This window comes from Xyrauchen texanus, chromosome 24, assembly GCF_025860055.1.
Source record: "Xyrauchen texanus isolate HMW12.3.18 chromosome 24, RBS_HiC_50CHRs, whole genome shotgun sequence".
In the NCBI taxonomy this organism is placed as follows: domain Eukaryota; kingdom Metazoa; phylum Chordata; class Actinopteri; order Cypriniformes; family Catostomidae; genus Xyrauchen; species Xyrauchen texanus.
In genome coordinates, this window is record NC_068299.1 from 34626680 (window position 1) to 34644824 (window position 18145).

The 18145-nt window shown below is 41.6% G+C and overlaps 1 protein-coding gene across 2 annotated transcripts in view; it reads right to left on the reverse strand.

Moving 5' to 3' along the window:
- The window catches only part of LOC127617707 (homeobox protein Meis1-like), a 77085-nt gene that overhangs the window by 26291 nt on the left and 32649 nt on the right, over window positions 1–18145 (reverse strand). For both annotated transcript variants that reach the window (XM_052089764.1, XM_052089766.1), the window contains exon 8: window positions 15837–15982. In XM_052089764.1, coding sequence (XP_051945724.1) covers window positions 15837–15982 — 146 coding nt within the window. The remainder of the gene's footprint in view (window positions 1–15836; window positions 15983–18145) is intronic.

Sequence of the window (18145 nt, forward strand, 5' to 3'; positions counted from 1 at the left end):
CAAGTCGATAACAGCCCTCATTAGCCCTCGATTTTACATGCTCTGCAGGGTACTCTGATGCCTGTTCTCAACCTGGTTCCCTTAACTGCTTGTACTTATATTACATTTCTGCAAACCCTCCTTCCCTGCATCTCTAAATACCCTTCCGTTCTTCCTATTGCAACTGTCTGCCCACACATTATTTCCATGCTATCTGATGTATGATACCAAAGTGTTCATAAAGTGATGAAGTTGATGTGTTAGGAAAGTGTTTTTTTTTCTGAGAGAGTATTGTAAATGTCTTGGCAGCAGTACTGGGTGTGAATTATTTTCTCAGTGTCTCGTGATGCTTTAGTGGGAGAGCAATAACACTGCCGGAAAAACAGATGGAAAATCTCAATACATCCTCCCTGTTTCCCTTCACCCTATCTTAATGATATGTCCTGTCCAAATATACTACTTCTTTCATCAGAATTCCCAGCCTCTTCAACACTAACGGATGCCAAGTCAACGATGTCCTCCCTGTGCTCAATTCTCAATCATGTATCTTATCTCTGTGTGTGTATGTGTGTCTAGCAGTGCATCAACAATACCCCCTCCCATTCTTCCTCTGCTGCCCCCTCAGACAGAGAATGGTGGGGAAGAGCGTGGAAGTCCATGTCCTATCAGTGAGATAAGGAAGGGTGAACAGGTCTCTCCCCCTCTTTCTTGCTCTTTGTCTGAGCAGAAGATTACTGTTCCAAACAGTACTCAGACTTCCTCCCTACCCTCGGCTGACTCTACTCTTCTTACCCATAATACAGTGTGGTTGATGAGAATGCTGTTTTGAATAAAGCCAAGATATGAGGAGTCAATTTGAGTCAGGAGACCTTTCCGTGGGAGCGGGTAGGATTCCAGTATTTACTGCACTGTACCCTGAAAGCTGAGAGGTACAAGCCAGAATAAGAGAGCAGAAACATGAGAGGTGTGTACTCTTGCTCTTTATGTCTTTGTGGGGAGAGCTGTGTCTATGTTGAACAGAGAGGAGGAGGTCCAGCTGCCCTCCTTATCAGGTCCTTAGACAGGATCCTCTGGTTCACTCTGAGGGTAGAACTATTTTGGAAGTTCCTTTCATCTCTGCGTTTTCTTCATCATCTTGCTTCCCCCACAAAAAAGCCAGAATCCCAGCCATATTTCTTTACCAGTCGACTCCCGGTGTTGGCTAGGGCCACATACTGAACACATCCTCCCCTCAGCGCTATGGACATGCATTTTTGTGTTCCATTTAACCAGTTAATTACAATCAGCCACAACCCCCCCACTTCACTGCCTTCATTACCCGCATTACCGGTTTTATCGTTATGTTCTATTTAAGGGAACATCTCCCTATATCCTGTGTGATTTGAATTAAAGAAGCTTTCCACACCAGATTAACTTAATAAACTAAGTGTGTGCTGCTTATTCCTCTTCAAGAAAAAGAGTGGGGAGGCACAGCACAATAACAAAAGGCGTTCTTCTCGAGTCACGCCTTCCAGCATCAAGAAAGAGAAGATAACGGCAGAGTCGCAAGACACAGGAACTGATCCTGGTGGCTCTGAATGACAAATGGCTCCACTAAGTGCTAATAAATTATGTAATATCTAAGACTTTGTCAATATAATCATATATTGATAATTCACAATACTTTTTCACACAATGTTGTTACTTTAGATGTCTGTATTGATATTTGTACAAGTCTATATAATGTCTGTATTAATATCAAGTCCTAAAGTTAACTATAAAGAAGTGTATAATCTAAATCAGTGCAAACTCTGAGGCTAGTGTGACTCACTCTTTCTCTCACGGTCGCTCTCAATCATGATCCATTTATGAGATCATGATGCATCAAAATATTTTTAATTGTAAGGTATGCATTTGATATGTATTGTGACATGCCCACCGATACTTAGCTGAAATAATGTCTAATACTGAATGTTTCAGGAATGAAGTGGGTCCTTAAAATGTGACAATGAAAGTATTAATTTCAGCTAGATATACTACTGCAGCCTCATTTCCATATTCCTTGTGGCTAATCCCCATGAAAGCCTAGCTGCCCCTGAGGAATACCTGAGGCTGGATCCAAGGGCCATTTTGGCCAAGGTGTCTTTGGAGTATCATTTCAACATCCCATCTCAGAACCAGCCCCAATAAGAGTGGGCAGTGGTCGTCGCTCTTCGATGGCTCGGCTCTTGAAAAAACCAGATTAGGTCTGAAGTTTAGTGTTCCACCTACTCCAGCTCTGCAAGCATTAAGAGTGCACTCACAAGAGCCACATCCCAGCTCTAGGCCTTCTTCTGTAGATATAGCCACCTACAACAACCTGCCCAAACCTTAGGTTGGTGGAGGAAGGATTACCCTTTATATTTGGCTAAGAGCATTATTGTCTCTCTAGGCTAGTGTCTTCATCAGTAAGACATGGATGGGAAGATTAATCACTGCTTTGTTACAAAGTTTTTACTATCAGAAAAGATGCAATTTATCAAGACAGCACAATCAATCTTGACCTCAGAGATTTCCCTTGGCAGATGAAGAGTTATAATATTATTATAAATTATATATATATATATATATATATATATATATATATATATATATATATTAGTTATAAGTATAAGCCATTTCAAATTCCATTTTCTGTACATGGCATAAACATGATGTTTTGTCCTTCATTAAGAAAACTAAATAAAACATGTTTCAAAAGAAAATTAAAGAGAGAGAGAGAGAGAGAGAGAGAGAGAGAGAGAGAGAAAAGACAAAAACACAAAACGGCAAAGCTTCTGTAACCCAATTTCTTCTTTAGACTGATTCACCAATGAGACAATAACAAAAGAGAGAAAAAGATCTCAGAATTGGAAAACAACAAGAGGCCAGGGTTTAAGATGCCCTAGCGGAGCTGGTGACTGGCTGGCTCACAGAAAGTGGAATTTCTTTGGTGGGAGTGCTGTTAAGTTTTTAGCAAGCTAAGTCAACACAAAGCCAGCACATGAATTATTCAGAGGCAGTGTTTTTTGAAGTCCTTGTACTACAACAAGCTAAAGCTGGCAAAATGTCACCCTTGGAACCCACTTTTTCTAATTTAATATGTACGTCTGATAAAAAGACAAATATGCTCAATTTGGTTTCCAGCACTTTAATTAGCCTTCTTTTAAAGCATTTTTGTTGGTTTAAGGAAGAGGGTGTAACATAAATGATTTTGAGTAGGGAAGAGACGACCTTGGTTTGGAGGCACTAGAGAGCATAATGTAAGTCTAAAATTAAAGGTTGCTTGTGAGCTGGAATACAAATCAGATCTATCCATATCTGTGAAAACATCAAAGCCCAGAATGCACTAAATCAACATTATCAAATTTGAACTAAGGGCTTTGCATTTAAAAATGCAAAGTGCACCAAGCTAAAAAGAAAATAACACATATGTGGACACCCGGACTTAAAAGCCACTGGCAGTGGCTGGTATTTGATAAGCTTTACATAGAAGAGAGGAGAGCTATACATTTCATAGCATGACCTATAGCTTCAAGCACCAACAGATAGTTTAAAATGGTAAGCTTGGTTCAGGCAATGATCTTATGTCTGTATCAGTAGGGTAGGCAGACTCGTATTTGGTCTCATTACTGATCTCAGTTGAAGGGTTTGGAGTCTGTGTTTAAGGGGATGTGTGTTGTTTCACACCTGCTGTTCACAGTCGCACGGTAATAAGGGGGCCAGCCTGGAAACACTGACTGGAGCTCCGTGGACTGCGGCTGATGAGCCTGGGCTAATTCAGGGGTGATTATGTAGTTGACTGGACCACTAAACCTCTTTAAGCTTGTAATTACAGCCTATTTGTGGGGGGAACATTCAAAAGTAATTCAGCCGCGCCATGCCGTGCCACGCCGACCGCAACTGGAGGTGGGCTTCCGACACTCAACGGGGGAGGCTGATATATGCTAGGATGGGGATTTGAGCACTGTTAGGCAGGTAGCATTATGAACAAAGAGCTACATGCATCCCGGTCGGCCCCACTCCAGAAAGTGTCAGGCGTATCACCGTGGCTTGTGCTTGTTTGAAGCTGTTAAAAACCCAAATGATTGTTTTAGCTATTGTCAAGAGGACTGCGAGTGAAATGCAAATCAGTGCTATTAAGGTATGCTTCGGTACACAAGCTGCTCCACCCTCCAGCCTCTCAGCAGCTAGAACTGGGTTTTTTGAAGGTGGGGGACGAGTGGAAAGAAAAGGAACTCATGGTGCATTAAATGTTAAGAGAATTAGGTTACCATATTCCACCTTGACCAAAGAATCCATTCCAATGCCTTTACTTTCAAGGAAATTATCCTTTAGCTAATGCCCCTGAAATGCGATACTCAAAGGAAGCAATTTTGGGACAACAAAAATATACCTGCATGATATTATTATGTTATTATCATAATTACCCTTTTGCCATCACCGTTTTAATTAATGCTCAGTTGAAGGCCTGAGGGGGAGGAGAAACCTGGTCATGGTTGGAAAAGTGTTAAAAGAAGGTAAAGGTATTTTACAATTGCTCCCTTATGCCTTTTTCCAAAAAAAAAAGACGGAAAAAAGAAAAACAGATTTAGAGAAAACAGAGAGACATATTTCTCCTCTTCCCTCTCCTTGTCATTTGCTCTCTTTCTATCTCTCTCTCCCTTTCTTTCTCTATCTCTCTCACTGAGCGGAAGGGAGATCCTTCTCCATCGGCGCACAGTTTATACAAATCAATTACTTAATCTGTCGCAATAAACAAGTGAGCAACACCTTGCCTCCGTCTGCTTCCTCCATCGCAGCAAAAACAATCCACTGATAACAGAAAGAAAAAATAAAGAGACACTCTCACTCTCTCTTATTCTCTCTTTTAATGATATTACAGTTTCTATTAACCTGTGAATCTAATCTGATGAAATGCAGTTATGTGTGGTCCGAGACACACTGCACATCCCTCACATAGAGGAGAGTGATCCCCTGGCTGCACGCGACAATCTCCGTAGGGATGACATGGATCAGCAGGCGCTCTCAATGCAGGTCCCATGCAGCCATGCATCCCTTATTGCGATAGGAAACACCAAGCACTCAGCGCAGCAGGGAAAGTTCAAGATCCACTATCAGAGCTAAATGGTGAGAATTCTATTAAATAGTTAATCTTCTGCCAGCTGCTGGATAAAATCAAATCTAGAAAAAAGTAGATAAAGGCAAATTCAATAGGTTTTAAGTGTCCGAGAACATTTCCCCTTTGTTCATTGCCTTGGGAAATCAATGACAACAAAGACAACGGAACTTTTAAAGGGTCTAGGATTCAGAGCACAGGCCATGCTAGCTCCATTAAACAATTTTGCACTTACACATGATGCATACAAAAATTACATTTATCTGTTCTTCAAGACAGCACAGTTCATGATATACTATTAAATGCCTGCCAATGTTTTGCCCACCTTCAGGTGTGCCTGATAGTGATGCAGAATAGTGTATGTGTTTTGTTTAATTTGTTTGTTCTTGTTTCAGATGCATTGCCAAAAATTATGCTTCTGAATCTATGTGAAGGGTAAAAAAGCCCAATCAAGTGACATGGGGGTTTCCTCCACAAGAACCGTTTTTCCCTAGATGAAAAGCACAATGAGCTCAGAGCAGCACGCATGGTTGAGATTACAAGTGGGAGGAACTGAATTAATAAATTAGTTCAGCAAACGTGCAAACTGATTACTGCATCTCTGCTGCCATATAATCCATCCGGCATACACTGGCACGTTCATGCACACACAAACAGAGTGAGCCAAGAGTATCTGGGACAGACTGCTGGAGCTCTGCTCTGTACGGGAATGTTCTGCAGTGCCTGTAAGTAAAAGGTATTGAGCTGCTGACTGCAGGCGGAAAGATCCCTGAGCACTGCCGATTACAGCATAGCTAGAGTGAAACAGCAGAGCCACAAATGGGAGGTATATGAAGAATATGGGGCCATTCACACGGAACATGCTTATGAGCTTCATTTCAATTTATGTGTACATGCCCTAGATGGATGTATTTGAACATTGTTCTATGTCTCTGTTTTTTTAGTGTCTTGTAAAGGAATGTCACCATTTTTAAAAGAACTTCAACCTTTAAAAAAGTGTCTCAAGACACTTGCGTTGTGTTATATTGCTTAGGCTGCATCTAGTTTTTTTGTGCAATAATGTGGTTTGACTGAACAGCCCATAACATGTCATATTGTGCAGTCTAAAACCAGTAATGGACCATCATCTAGCTTGGCATGACTACAGCTAAACCCTGTCCTACGGTGTTCCTTGGATTAAGTTGGATTTCAGACATAGCATGCTGGACTGACACCCAAATGTGCAAATTGACATCAACCAATTGCACAAACGTAGTCTTAAGTGGACATCCCAATCTTGTTGTTTCCACTGTCCTCATGTTACCTCAGGTTGGATCATCTGCCTTTCCGTCCCCTGGCAGTTCATTGGCTGAAGCACCAACCATAATCCGTGATTAACAACCTTCCCAAATGCCCCATAAACCCATTCCAATAATAACGGCCCAGAAACTGCTATGGTCATCAATGCTGAATAATTTCAAGGGACACTTTCCTCCCTAGTGGATACTTATGCAATCCAAACTTCAGGATTTCTCTCTCCCACTATTTCCACAGTAGGCAACTGAATAACTGTGACAGATAGACTGTTCAGCAGGTGGTGAATATTGGAGAACCTTGCACCACACCTGAGGACCTAGCTTCTTTCAGAATCATCCTGAGGAGTTAATGCTGACAGAGCATCTTAGGTAGAATTATACAGAAATTAAAACTGGTTGATAAGCATTAGCCAGAACGGTTTCACATGTTAAGGCCATGGCTGGTATGTAGCCAAGAGACTGGGTTAGGATGAACTGACTCTCAGGAGCCCTTTGCTACCCCTGCTAAATCATCACAAGTGGTTGAGAATGAAATACAATACTGTTATGATATAGTTGGCCAGTGTATAACCGTTCCTAAAAGACAACGTAACGAAACTGCATATAATAACAAAGCATGTTAACAAGCAGGACGGGTGGAATTCAGTGAGGTCCACCTGTGGAAACTATAGTACAAGAACATAATCTTCTCCAACACCATGGCACAGTGGCTGACCCTGAGGGCATTATAAAGTTGTCAGGTTCTTGGGAGCAGCAAGATCGATGGATGGGAATGTAAGATTGAGGGACAGCTCTCATCTGGACCAGCCATTTTCAAACAGTTCAGAGGTTATATGAAGTAAAACTTAACTGCCCTTCAGGGACATTGCAGAGGAAGGCAGCAAACCCAGTGTGTTGAGATGCAGAATGAGAGAGTGGTGTCAATTAAACACTGTTCTTTCTATGTTCAGAGGCCTGATGCGTTCAATGCAAAATATGCAGCTGACGTTGGGGACTCCATGGTGGGCTTGGGTAGAAAAAGGCCCACTGATGTGGTGTTCATTAATCAGGGCACAGATGGGTTGTGAAAGGCTGCATCAGTGGTGACAGAGCAGTGTCCTTCCACCTCTCCTTGCACCATGTAGAGTCTGCCAATTCAATCCATTCTGCCCACGACACACCAATGCCTTTTACGCTGTCACCCTCGAAGCCTTGCCAATGATGGATATATAGTCTTGTTCCACCCTTTCTCTCTTTCCCTCTCTGGGGGTGCAGGGGGGCCTGTCTATCCACAAAGACCAGCCCAAAAGAGTTGCCTGCCCCACATCCCAGGGGCCTGTCAGTGGGGTAATTGATGATGTTTTCATTACAATATGTGGGAGCAAGGGGGGCACATCCTGCCTCAATGGGCAGCCTCAACCCTGAGATTGACTCAGCTGCCTCTTCTTTGACATCTACTTTTATAAAAAGAATCAAGTCATTGCTTCCAAATGTCATGCACACAAACATTTATACTCTCTCTGAAATAAAACACTAGAGAGACCAAAAACAGCTGAAGGTAGAGATCCAGTCGACTGCAAGGAACACAGTAAAACAGCAAAGGCACATTTCAAAAGTGCACAAGGGACAGAATTTTTTTTTTTTCAAAGACCCACAGTTAGAGTGTTTGATCCTCACTGTCTGAAGAATTCCTTGAAGCTTTTTAAATTTTGTGGCGCCTCCAGTATTGCTACTTAGATGAAATTAAGAAATAACCAGAGACCTTAGGCTGCTAAATTCAATTTGCAAATATTAATCTTCATGGACTTTCTGCTCTCCTTATAAATTAACAACTAAATGAAAGACTGGAAAGAAAATATATACACACAGATCTCCAGTTTCTTCACAGAGGCTGGCTGTGGTTATTTGATTTGAGTATGTGCATGACTCTCTTGAGGTTTGGCCTTTATTGGTAAAGGTGAGTGATTCAGAGTAGGGCTCCCCACCAGGTCGAAGGCGAAATGCCATGCTGGGGTTGCCTTGGGTGACCAGTGCGCTGACATCCCAGGGCTTTGGCAATAAACAACCACATACTAATGGCATTCGAGGCCTGGTTGACCTCTGATCTCTAAGGGCTGGGGTGGCTTTTTTGACAAGGCCATTCAGAGTGGGTTCTCGGCTAACTTCTACCATGCCTAAACTTTGTTTACGAGGACATCACTCTCTCTGACAAAGAGGGGTCAGGCAGGAGCCTCACTTGCAATAATGGTGACCATGTTTTAAGGTGAAACAAAATGGACGCTGTAATGCTTTGTGCAAAGGGAATTCTGAGGGTGTTTATGTGTCTAGAAAACAACATAAATGTACCTTTGGGTACATTGTAAAAGCCATGGTATGGATATGGTAGTCATAAAATACCATGGTTTATTTCAAAGTAGCTTGGTATATTTATTTGATAAATTGCTGTACCATAGTATCACCACTTTTTTGTAAGGGTACATTTAGAAAAATGTGATGTGGTGGAACAAGCCGCCCCTTCCTCTCATCATTGTCACCCCACCTCTTAGGGCCGTCCTTCCGACAGGCTGAAGTTAGGCAGGAGAGCAAGAAGAGGTGCATAATTACAGTGGTGGATGAAGCACACCTTATGTGAATAATGGTTAATCACCGCTGTCTTTAAAATGCAGAGTGCACCACTTCTTTGGGAGCAGGCTTCAAATCTCCATGTGTGCACATACTGGCATCCTCACGGTGAGACAGAGCTCCGTGAAGGGTGGGGAAGTGTCCGAGGAATGGCCCAGGCATGAGCAGGGTCCTACCCTTCTGGTTCCGTAGTGCGTGGGGCGGTGGTGTCCTTGGCGGCCTGTCTAACCAGGCCCGCGGCAGGTGAGAGGGGAAGGCGGCCCGGCCTCTAGCCTATTGGCCATGACGTGTGCTGTTCTCCCCCCTGTCTAACTCAGACCAGGGGTCCGAGGAGCGGGTCTGGTGATGAATCTAATTTGGCCGAAACCTCCCCACTCTGATCCTGGGCATGCGAGGATGCAAGTGTGTGCACACATGGAGCTTTGAAGCCGGCTCCTAGAGAAGAAGTACGCTCTGTGTTTTAAAGACAGCGGTGATGAAGCATTATTCACATCAGTTGTGCTTCATCCACCGCTATCAGAATGAGGCTTACTAACTATGCACCTCTTCTCGCTCTCCTGCCCAACTCCCGTTGTGAGCCTGGCTGAAGGACGGCCCTAAGAGGTGGGGTGATGTTGATGAGAGGGAGGGAGGGGCGGGTCATTCTGCCACAGAGAAATTTGAAAAACATTATGAGGCTAGTAATTAATATTTTATGCATTAGCGATGCACAATTTAAGTTACTCACAACTTTTAGTTTGAGGCGATAACAGGCTAGCATGATCATCACAGCTGGTCAAGGCAGCATTTCAGCCAGTCCAATCCTTTGTGATAAGTTCTTTAAGGGCACCCTCTTGCTATTGTGATATGAATGGCAGGGTTTATCGGATGGAACAATGTCAAATCTCAGCACTCCATTTCACAGACAACTTTCAGGATGGTATCTAATACTGAAACTATGAAAATGATGGCATCTTTTTTATCTTCCGGTCAAAATAACATTCTGTAATTCAAATGTATTTAACGAAAAACTGCTCATATTATGGGGTACACTACACTGGGCCACATATATCCTTCTGCCCTGCACATGTGCTCAGTTTTATGTTAATGTGGAAGATGCTTAAGAGTAAATTAAAACTGACTTAAAGAGTGAATTAAAAAGGACATGGAAATGGAAAATTCACTGATCTCTGCCAAATGTATGATTTCTTGCCAGTGTTGTTTTAATGTAAAACTGAGAAGTCCAGCCTCTTGAAAAACCCTCTGTGCTTTCCAAGCACTATTTCTCGAGGATGTCATATGCTGAACATCTGTAATTTTGACCAGGAAATCATTAACAGGCCAACTCAAAACCAACTCGCTCCCCCAGACTCCAGCCTCCAACTATGGGGCAACAAATTCAGCCCAACTCCCAGAAAAGGACACAACCCGTCCCCCCTGCTGGTCCAACCAGCTCTGGGACCTCTGTGCGATTCAGCCCATCAAGTGCAGAAATGAGTTATAGTGTTTTTCACACCTGGTTCTGCTCAAGATGCAGCACAGTTGAGGTTTGCAAAAAATGCTCCCAGCAAGAAAGCAAAAAAACTAAAATGTTACCTCCACCAGAATTGGTACATGTGTGTGAAGAGGGTGCTAAATTGGAGCCTAATTGCATTAAAAGTGATTATGCCTTCCAGTTTCATTTCGAACACAAGCAGCACGTAAAATTGGGGAGAAAAAAACGGCTGATTGCACATTGCACTGTGGTTTGCTTTTTATGAGCTGTGATGGAGGCTCCCTCCCGCTCTTCGGTTCTGTGTACAAACAGGATAAAGCCCAGAGCAAGGCATGCCAGCCTAATATTCAGCTGTTCCAGGATCAGGCCTCACCACTGCTGCATAGCAACAATCTGAAGCCTGGCTTTCATCTAATTACTCTATCACATAATTTTGCAAATTGCCCTTTCACTGGGGAGCTGAGTGCAAAAACATAAGCACAGCGGGATTTGGGGCAATGGCTTCCATTTATTACAAATTTCTTGTTAAATTAAACAAGAAAATACTGTTTGTAAGATAAAGTGTGAAAATCTGGAGGGAACAAGGAATGGGTTGGGGGGTCTAGTGCAAAAGAGTCTAATTTCACAGCCGCAGGAACAGGAAAGCGGCCTAGTGCACCAAGCATTCCTCTCCAGGATGCCTGGCACAATTACACAATCTTTGTTCTGATAAAATAAAACAACAAACAACAGTGAAAGCAGGAAAAATAACAGAAGTTTAGGGCCTCTTGCATGTTTTTTTCTTTGCCACAAAGTTTATTGGAAAGTGTTCGCGCCAGCTTTACAGCATGTTAAAATGCTTGTGAGTGGTGAGTAATTAGCTAGCATCTCTCTCTTGCTTTCTTTTCACTATTTTCAGATCAGCAAACCACCCTCTTCTACTCGCTTTGCAAGGCGGCTAATAACCAGGGACTGAAAACAACTGATTAAAGAGCGGCTTCAGGGTGTAGCTGCACCGTAACACATACACAGTCTCCTCTGTATCTCTCTCCATTCCACGCATTGTTTTCCTGTCCTCCTCTCCTCCACAGAACAGCTTGTCAGAATAATCTCATATTGCCACCCACCTCACACTTCCGTCTCGGCACAATGGCTTCACTGGTTGATTCATGTGACTCGAAAAGAGCACATTCTTTTCTGCGGTTGAGCCATAAACTGCAGGGCATAAATGTAATCTATATTTCTATATTTATAAGACAGAAAGCTGTCATTGATGTCTGTGTTTGTGGCACTTGCTAATTGCTGCTGTCTTTATCCCCAAGGGCCAGATATGAGGCTGTTTCTTAACACATCGATTCAGAGGATATCAGGAGTTCCGCATCTACATCTCTTATAAACTCTCTCAGTTTTCTAGCTTCCATGTAGGCCTGGTTGAGACTTTCCAAAATCCTTTATGTACAAGCAGTTTGGAGAAGGAAGCCAAAGCGACTGCATTGTCCGTACGGTCAGTCATCCGTACATTGCATGCTGCTTGTTGTTTTGTTTCCTACACAAATGCTGATCTGTCAGTGTGAGGCACTTTTCACAGGAAGTGAAATGAGTCTAATGTCCAGAGTTTGGTGCAAGGAGCACAGTGCAAACCTATTTATAATTAAGTGTATTTATGCTTCCAACCCCTGTATCGCCTGTAAAAACAAAAAACAGCTTAAACCGACTGGTTTAGCTGGTCTTTCAAGAGTCAGATCCATCTAAAATGATCAAACCATACCCGCCTTACCAGTGGAAACCAGCTAAAACCAAAAAAAACCTAATTTAGGCTGATTTAAGCTGTTTTTTTATATATATATATTTTAAAAAGGTCAAAGAAAGTCTTCCTTTCACACTCTCTCTCTCTCTCTCTCTCTCTCTCTCTCTGCCTCTCTGCCTGTTTCTTAGTTTATCTCTCTCTCTCTTTCTCCTCAGAAACTCTATTCTATGGGACTGGCTCTTTCTCTTTTTCTTCCCTTTTTCATATTATGTGCTTTGTTTTGCTCTTGCTCTCCAGAATTAAGGGGCATACACATGAACAGCGATTTCCATCAACCATAAGTGACAAAGTCTTTACTTTTCTACTTTATGCAAATAAGCAGTGACACATTCTGGCAACTAGCAATGGGAGTGAAGATAGCTATCTGCCACTGGATACAGTTGGATACTGCAGTTGAGTAGGAATGCCTACTATAAACCAACAGCACAAAGAATCGCCAACCTCCAGCCAACGTATATACAATATACTGCTCAAAAACCATAAGTTGGATTGCTAAGAAAAGTTCTAGCCCACGTCTCCTCAACAAGCTGCATGATTTGCAGCACAGCCATTATTTGTATCTGTGTCTGTTACTCCTGCAAAATTATCTGTATCTCTGATAGAACTGAATGTGGGCGAGGCTTAAACTGGAAACTAAAATAAACACCCATTTTTAAAATGTTACTCTATTACATGTATAGTTTCTATAAATCAAATATGCCTTGTATGTGCCTATTCATAATAATAGCCTAATAAAAAGAATACTGGTTATTATTAATATGAGTATTATTATTATTATTGTGCTATTGCTATTTCATTATATTATTATTTTATTTTATTTCTCTTACCACTTGGAGCTGAATATGTATGCTCATGAAATGTAGAATATGTTGTTAACTGAGGTACGAGGTGTCAAGCAATCGTGAAATGTCAAGCACACATTTTGCAGCGAACATTAAATACAAATATTATAAGAAATCAATATACCCTACAAATAGGTGAAATCCCATAAAATTATTTTACACTCGAGGCTGATTTGTGCACACATATTTTAACATAAGTTGGCGGACATAATTATGTAGTTTAATCGCATGTACAGAATTAGCTAAATCATAATAATAATGTTACGTTAATATTTTCAAATTTAGTATAGTTTAAAGGTAGTGGAAAAAAGATTGCACATATTTTTGTTTCTTTGCATCACATGAGTGGGAATATTCTGAATAGATGTACACTTTATGGAGCATTTCAACCTTTATGGAGCATTTAAACTTTTTTGGGATAAAGTCTTAACCAGATACTTACCTTAATCGGTGATGTGAAAATAAATTTGGTTAACATTTAGAGGTGAATAGACAAGCTCCGCTGTGAAATCATCACTTCAGGTCAGGAATTTAACATTGCGCTCGGGTTGGTTTATAAATGAATACAAGGAAATCAATACGTGTGAATCATGTGATACATTAATTCATAAGTTTTTCACTTGCAGGCTACTAGTATTGATTTCACAGACTCATTATTTTGTTGTCATTTTGGATAGGTTTATTTAAAATGTTGCTTTATCCTTGTGCTTCTTGGATAATCAGTCAAACGAATATTGTTTGGATTATTCGGATAAATCCGTCATTCGTTTTGAAGTCATTATTTGTGCCGTTCCGAATAAGGTTTTCGTCTTTGGGCACATCCCTATTTATATCATTCATGTAGTGACAAAATGTAATAATTTTAATTGTGAGCAATAGTAATAGTGAGTCATGCTTTAACCCGCACCACTAATTACTACATACTAACCCTAAATTAAAAAGTTTTGCCTTGTTTAGAATCCTGTATATATCATTCACATTCTCCCTAGAGGATTTCTATTTATTTATTAATAGATAAAAAATAAAGTTGTCCCCCAAACACACACACGCTTGAAGACAGGTCAAGCCCTCAATGATACAAGACTGTCCACCATATGAGTCAGCCAGGAAAAACAGGAAAGCTTCTTGTGGATATTCCACACTGTTGTTTGTGTATACGAGCTGTGTGTGTGTGTGTGTGTGTGTGTGTGTGTGTGTGTGTGCGTGCAGGTGCATGTGCGCGCGTGTGTGAACTGGCAAATGGCTTTCTTTTCACACACCTTTCTCCTGGGGCCCCTAAATGTGATAGCTGGTGGGGGTTTAAGGGTGTGTGTGTGTGTGTGTGTGTGTGTGTGTGTGTGTGTGTGTGTGTTGGGGGCGTGCTTGTGGCAGGTAAAGGTTCGGGGGGCTCAGACATAGTTTCTGTGCCACAGATGTGGGAATTGGGGGGCGGCCATGTGGAGGCTTTTGGCACTGATCAAATGGGCTCCCTTTCCAATCCAGTTTGGTTAGAAACACATTTCCTTTCAACACCTACAACACACACACCGCTGGCCCTAATAGCTACTTCAGCCCACATTCATAAAGTGAAATACGTACAGAGTGAAGCCTTAAGTAATGTGTTCATCGCAAAGAAACCTATGTCAACTTTTTGAAGTCTAATTAAGAGACATTATTGTGAGTTCTGCAGTAATGCTCAAGAGTTTGTATTGTATGTGTGAGAGAGACTGGTAGAAGTGTTTTAAGAATGTGAGGGTAGATATAAAGAGATAAGTGGTGTCTTGACAGCACTCTGATTACTTTGTGGTGAATGCAATAGAGGAAGTGAAATCCATCAAAGCAGGAAGAAGAGTCGACCACATCAATGGCACATACTGCTCTATCACTTCTCTATAGCAGGTGTGGACAGCCACAGCAATAGAGCTAACCACCAGCCCCCCAAACACGCGCTCATTCCACTAACAAGCTAACCCAGTTCTGTTCCAATCCGTGTAACCTAGACGTACAGTGGCCCCACATTTAGTCACTTAAGCCACTCTTAATAATGTATGAATGTCACTGCATTAGATAACAAAACACATATTTAAGAGCTTCTCTCTGAGCTAACTTGACATTTCTGAGATATTTGCAATTACTTAAAATAAACTAGGCAAACATTTGGACTTTTGTCTTCATTTTGAACAGTATCTATTGTTTTCTCATTTTAAACCCAACAAACTTTCTTTTGAAAGCAAAAAGTATTCTTGGAAGAACACTGTGAAATGTTTTGCTTAAAAAGTGTGCTTTTAATATATTTCTTCTCAGTAAAATTCAGTTTGACATTTTATTATCTAATATAATTTTTCAGTGTGGCTTTGGTGTCCAAATACTTTTTGGGGCCTCTGCGTGTATCATAATGCTCATTTACATATCATTTCGAGCTGTACAGTCATTGTTGATTTGGATAATCCATTGACACATGTTTTAGAGAGATTTCCAAAACTCTCTGCAACTAACAGCAGAAAAGAAGGGAAAACAGCGGCTTACACCTATCTCTGCTATCTTTGGCTAGAGGCTGTTTTTTTTCTTGGCTTAAAACTCATTGAGTGTGTGTGGTTAAGGCTTGGCTAATATAAAGTGAATGTGTGTGTGTGGGCGTGCATGTGTGTAGAATCAGCACTATATTTGACCATTTTGGTTGCTTTGAAGTGCAGTACGGACTATTGGCTGTGGAAGACTTAAAGAAAGAGGCAGAGAGAGGAAATTATCTTTTTTCCGGACTCACCGTCAAGTGCTGGAAGAGCCATGCCCTCATGATGTTGGTCGCCACTTTGGGGAAGATACCACGTTTTTTATTCCTTTTCTTCTCTTTGTCGGGGTCGTCCTCATCTCCTGTGCTGGGTGACGCCACACTGTTGTCCATACCGTCACCTGTGAAAACACACCAGGTGTCAGGGGAGCCAGTTCCAGGTCACTAATCAGCACTTTTTTTAAACTAAGCAATGGGTAAGCTGGCAACAATAGAGCTTCAGTACAGCTTTGAAGCATCACATCTGAATGTATTCATTTTTAATACTTTTATAAATAAGCCCCCCTTTCTCATCCCCCACGCAACGCTCTGAGAGAGCGAACGAGAGCACAATGGACTTGTAAGGTCGCATTTCCCACCCTGCCTTCCAACACAGTGAGTCACCAAAGAATTGAGAATGACAGAGAGATTTAGTCTTCATTATCCCAAGGAAATATTGATTGAAGCGCACCCTGTTGCCTTTTTACCTCAGATGGGGGAGTTACACACCATGAATATGGCTCCTGCACAAAACAGCAGGTTTTCAAAGCGCTGCATTTTAATAACAATGCTGCATGGGTGCTTAAAGCAACCTGTGGGTGCTCGATAAGGCTTATGGACAGTTCAACTTTCCAACATAGAAGAGATGGCTTACGTCGCCTATTCAGCTTCACGTTTGCTTGTGTGCGCTAATTTTATTTTGATCCCCAATTATCATACTAATTTTTCACCAATGAGAGCCCAAATATACCACTTAGAAGACTTTTTCATAATTGTTATTAGGAATGTGCAATTCAGATAGTAAAACCTACAAGAAATGGCAAAGGCACAGGAAAGGAGAGAGTAACTTATTGATTACATATAAAGCACTTGCAAAAGCCCTGCCAGTATTCGTACGGAGAGATTAAGGTGGGTTAACTCGTAGCTTTCAGCTGGTGACGTAAGACACCTGTTTCATTGATAATTAATGGAAATGTCTGCAGTAATACAGTTGGAGATATATATTCTTTTTCCCCAGCTCCATGCATCAATAGAATAATCAAGGGGTCTAAAAGAGTCTTTGCTCCCCATTACCTCAGGCAAAAGAATTCCTGAAAGCATGCCTTGCGGGCACCTGAATTATATACACCATTAGGAGAGTGAAGACTTTCTCCATTCCATATAAAACACTCCGTCAACCCTCTCTGCCTAGGAGAGAAGCCAGAGAAAAGACTGAGAAATTTTAAGTGAAGACTTATGTAGATACAATGGCTTTGCCTTTTACACAAGGACGCTTTCTCACAGTCACTCACTTACTGTGAAACTGACCAGAGCTGAAGCTGACTCACCCTCCCCCAACACACACACAGACAGACACAAAAAAGAAAACATACACACTATAAGACGTCAAAGGCGAGTTTCGATTACATCATTAGCTGATGCCAAAAACAGCCTTGGCTTAAAGAGCAGTGTGTCTTCCTACTGTTTTTAGGCAAATAGAACTTCCCGGCTCCCACGTGGGAAGGCAGTGGCACCGCTGGTTTGTAATCTAAGACACCATTTTCATTAGAAGCAAATGCTCCAAATCCGGTGTAAAGACCAGTCTGTGTTCAGCAAAGCCTAAAATAATAAACGCAGGGCTTGTCCCATGCGATTTAGCAAAACAGGAGCAAAGACTGGATATCAGGTCAGAGGGAGGAAGAAGGGTAGTACGAGAGATTGAAAGAAGGCAGGGGGTATTTGAGTGATGTCTGATGTAACTCTTTTGCGTGTGTGCTCTCTAGAGCTTTAACCTCCCATACCCAAAATGCATCCCTAAAACTGACCTTTGAAGACCAGGACCTTCAAGGCAAAATAGGGAGAAAAAAACGAAAGCTGTCAATTTTATTGGTCTTTCCATTTTCAATGCAATTTGATACGATTTACGTCTGGGGCTCATTTAACCTCTTTGTCGGCACAGGCATGTGGCAGAGTCTGTATGGCACACTTGTACAGAAATGTCAGCCCACTGTCGCACTATTCCTGTAGCAAATAAAAATGAATGGTGGTGGGGAGTCTTAAGAGGGCATAATAATCTTAAAATGTCAAACGATCCCAAATGTTCATTACATGCTATGAAAATGAAATGAGTATTTTGAGATTTAAATCTACCATTTTTCTAGCCATTTTGCTAACTTCTACCATTTTGCTAACTTCAATCATGCACTCTCTCTCCAAAAAAATAAATCAGACCGTTGCCAAGCTTTCATGCTCTTTCTGCAACAAAAAAGGACATGATGGAGGTGAATCAGAAGAGGTTGAAATCATAATAAAATGTCAAACTATGT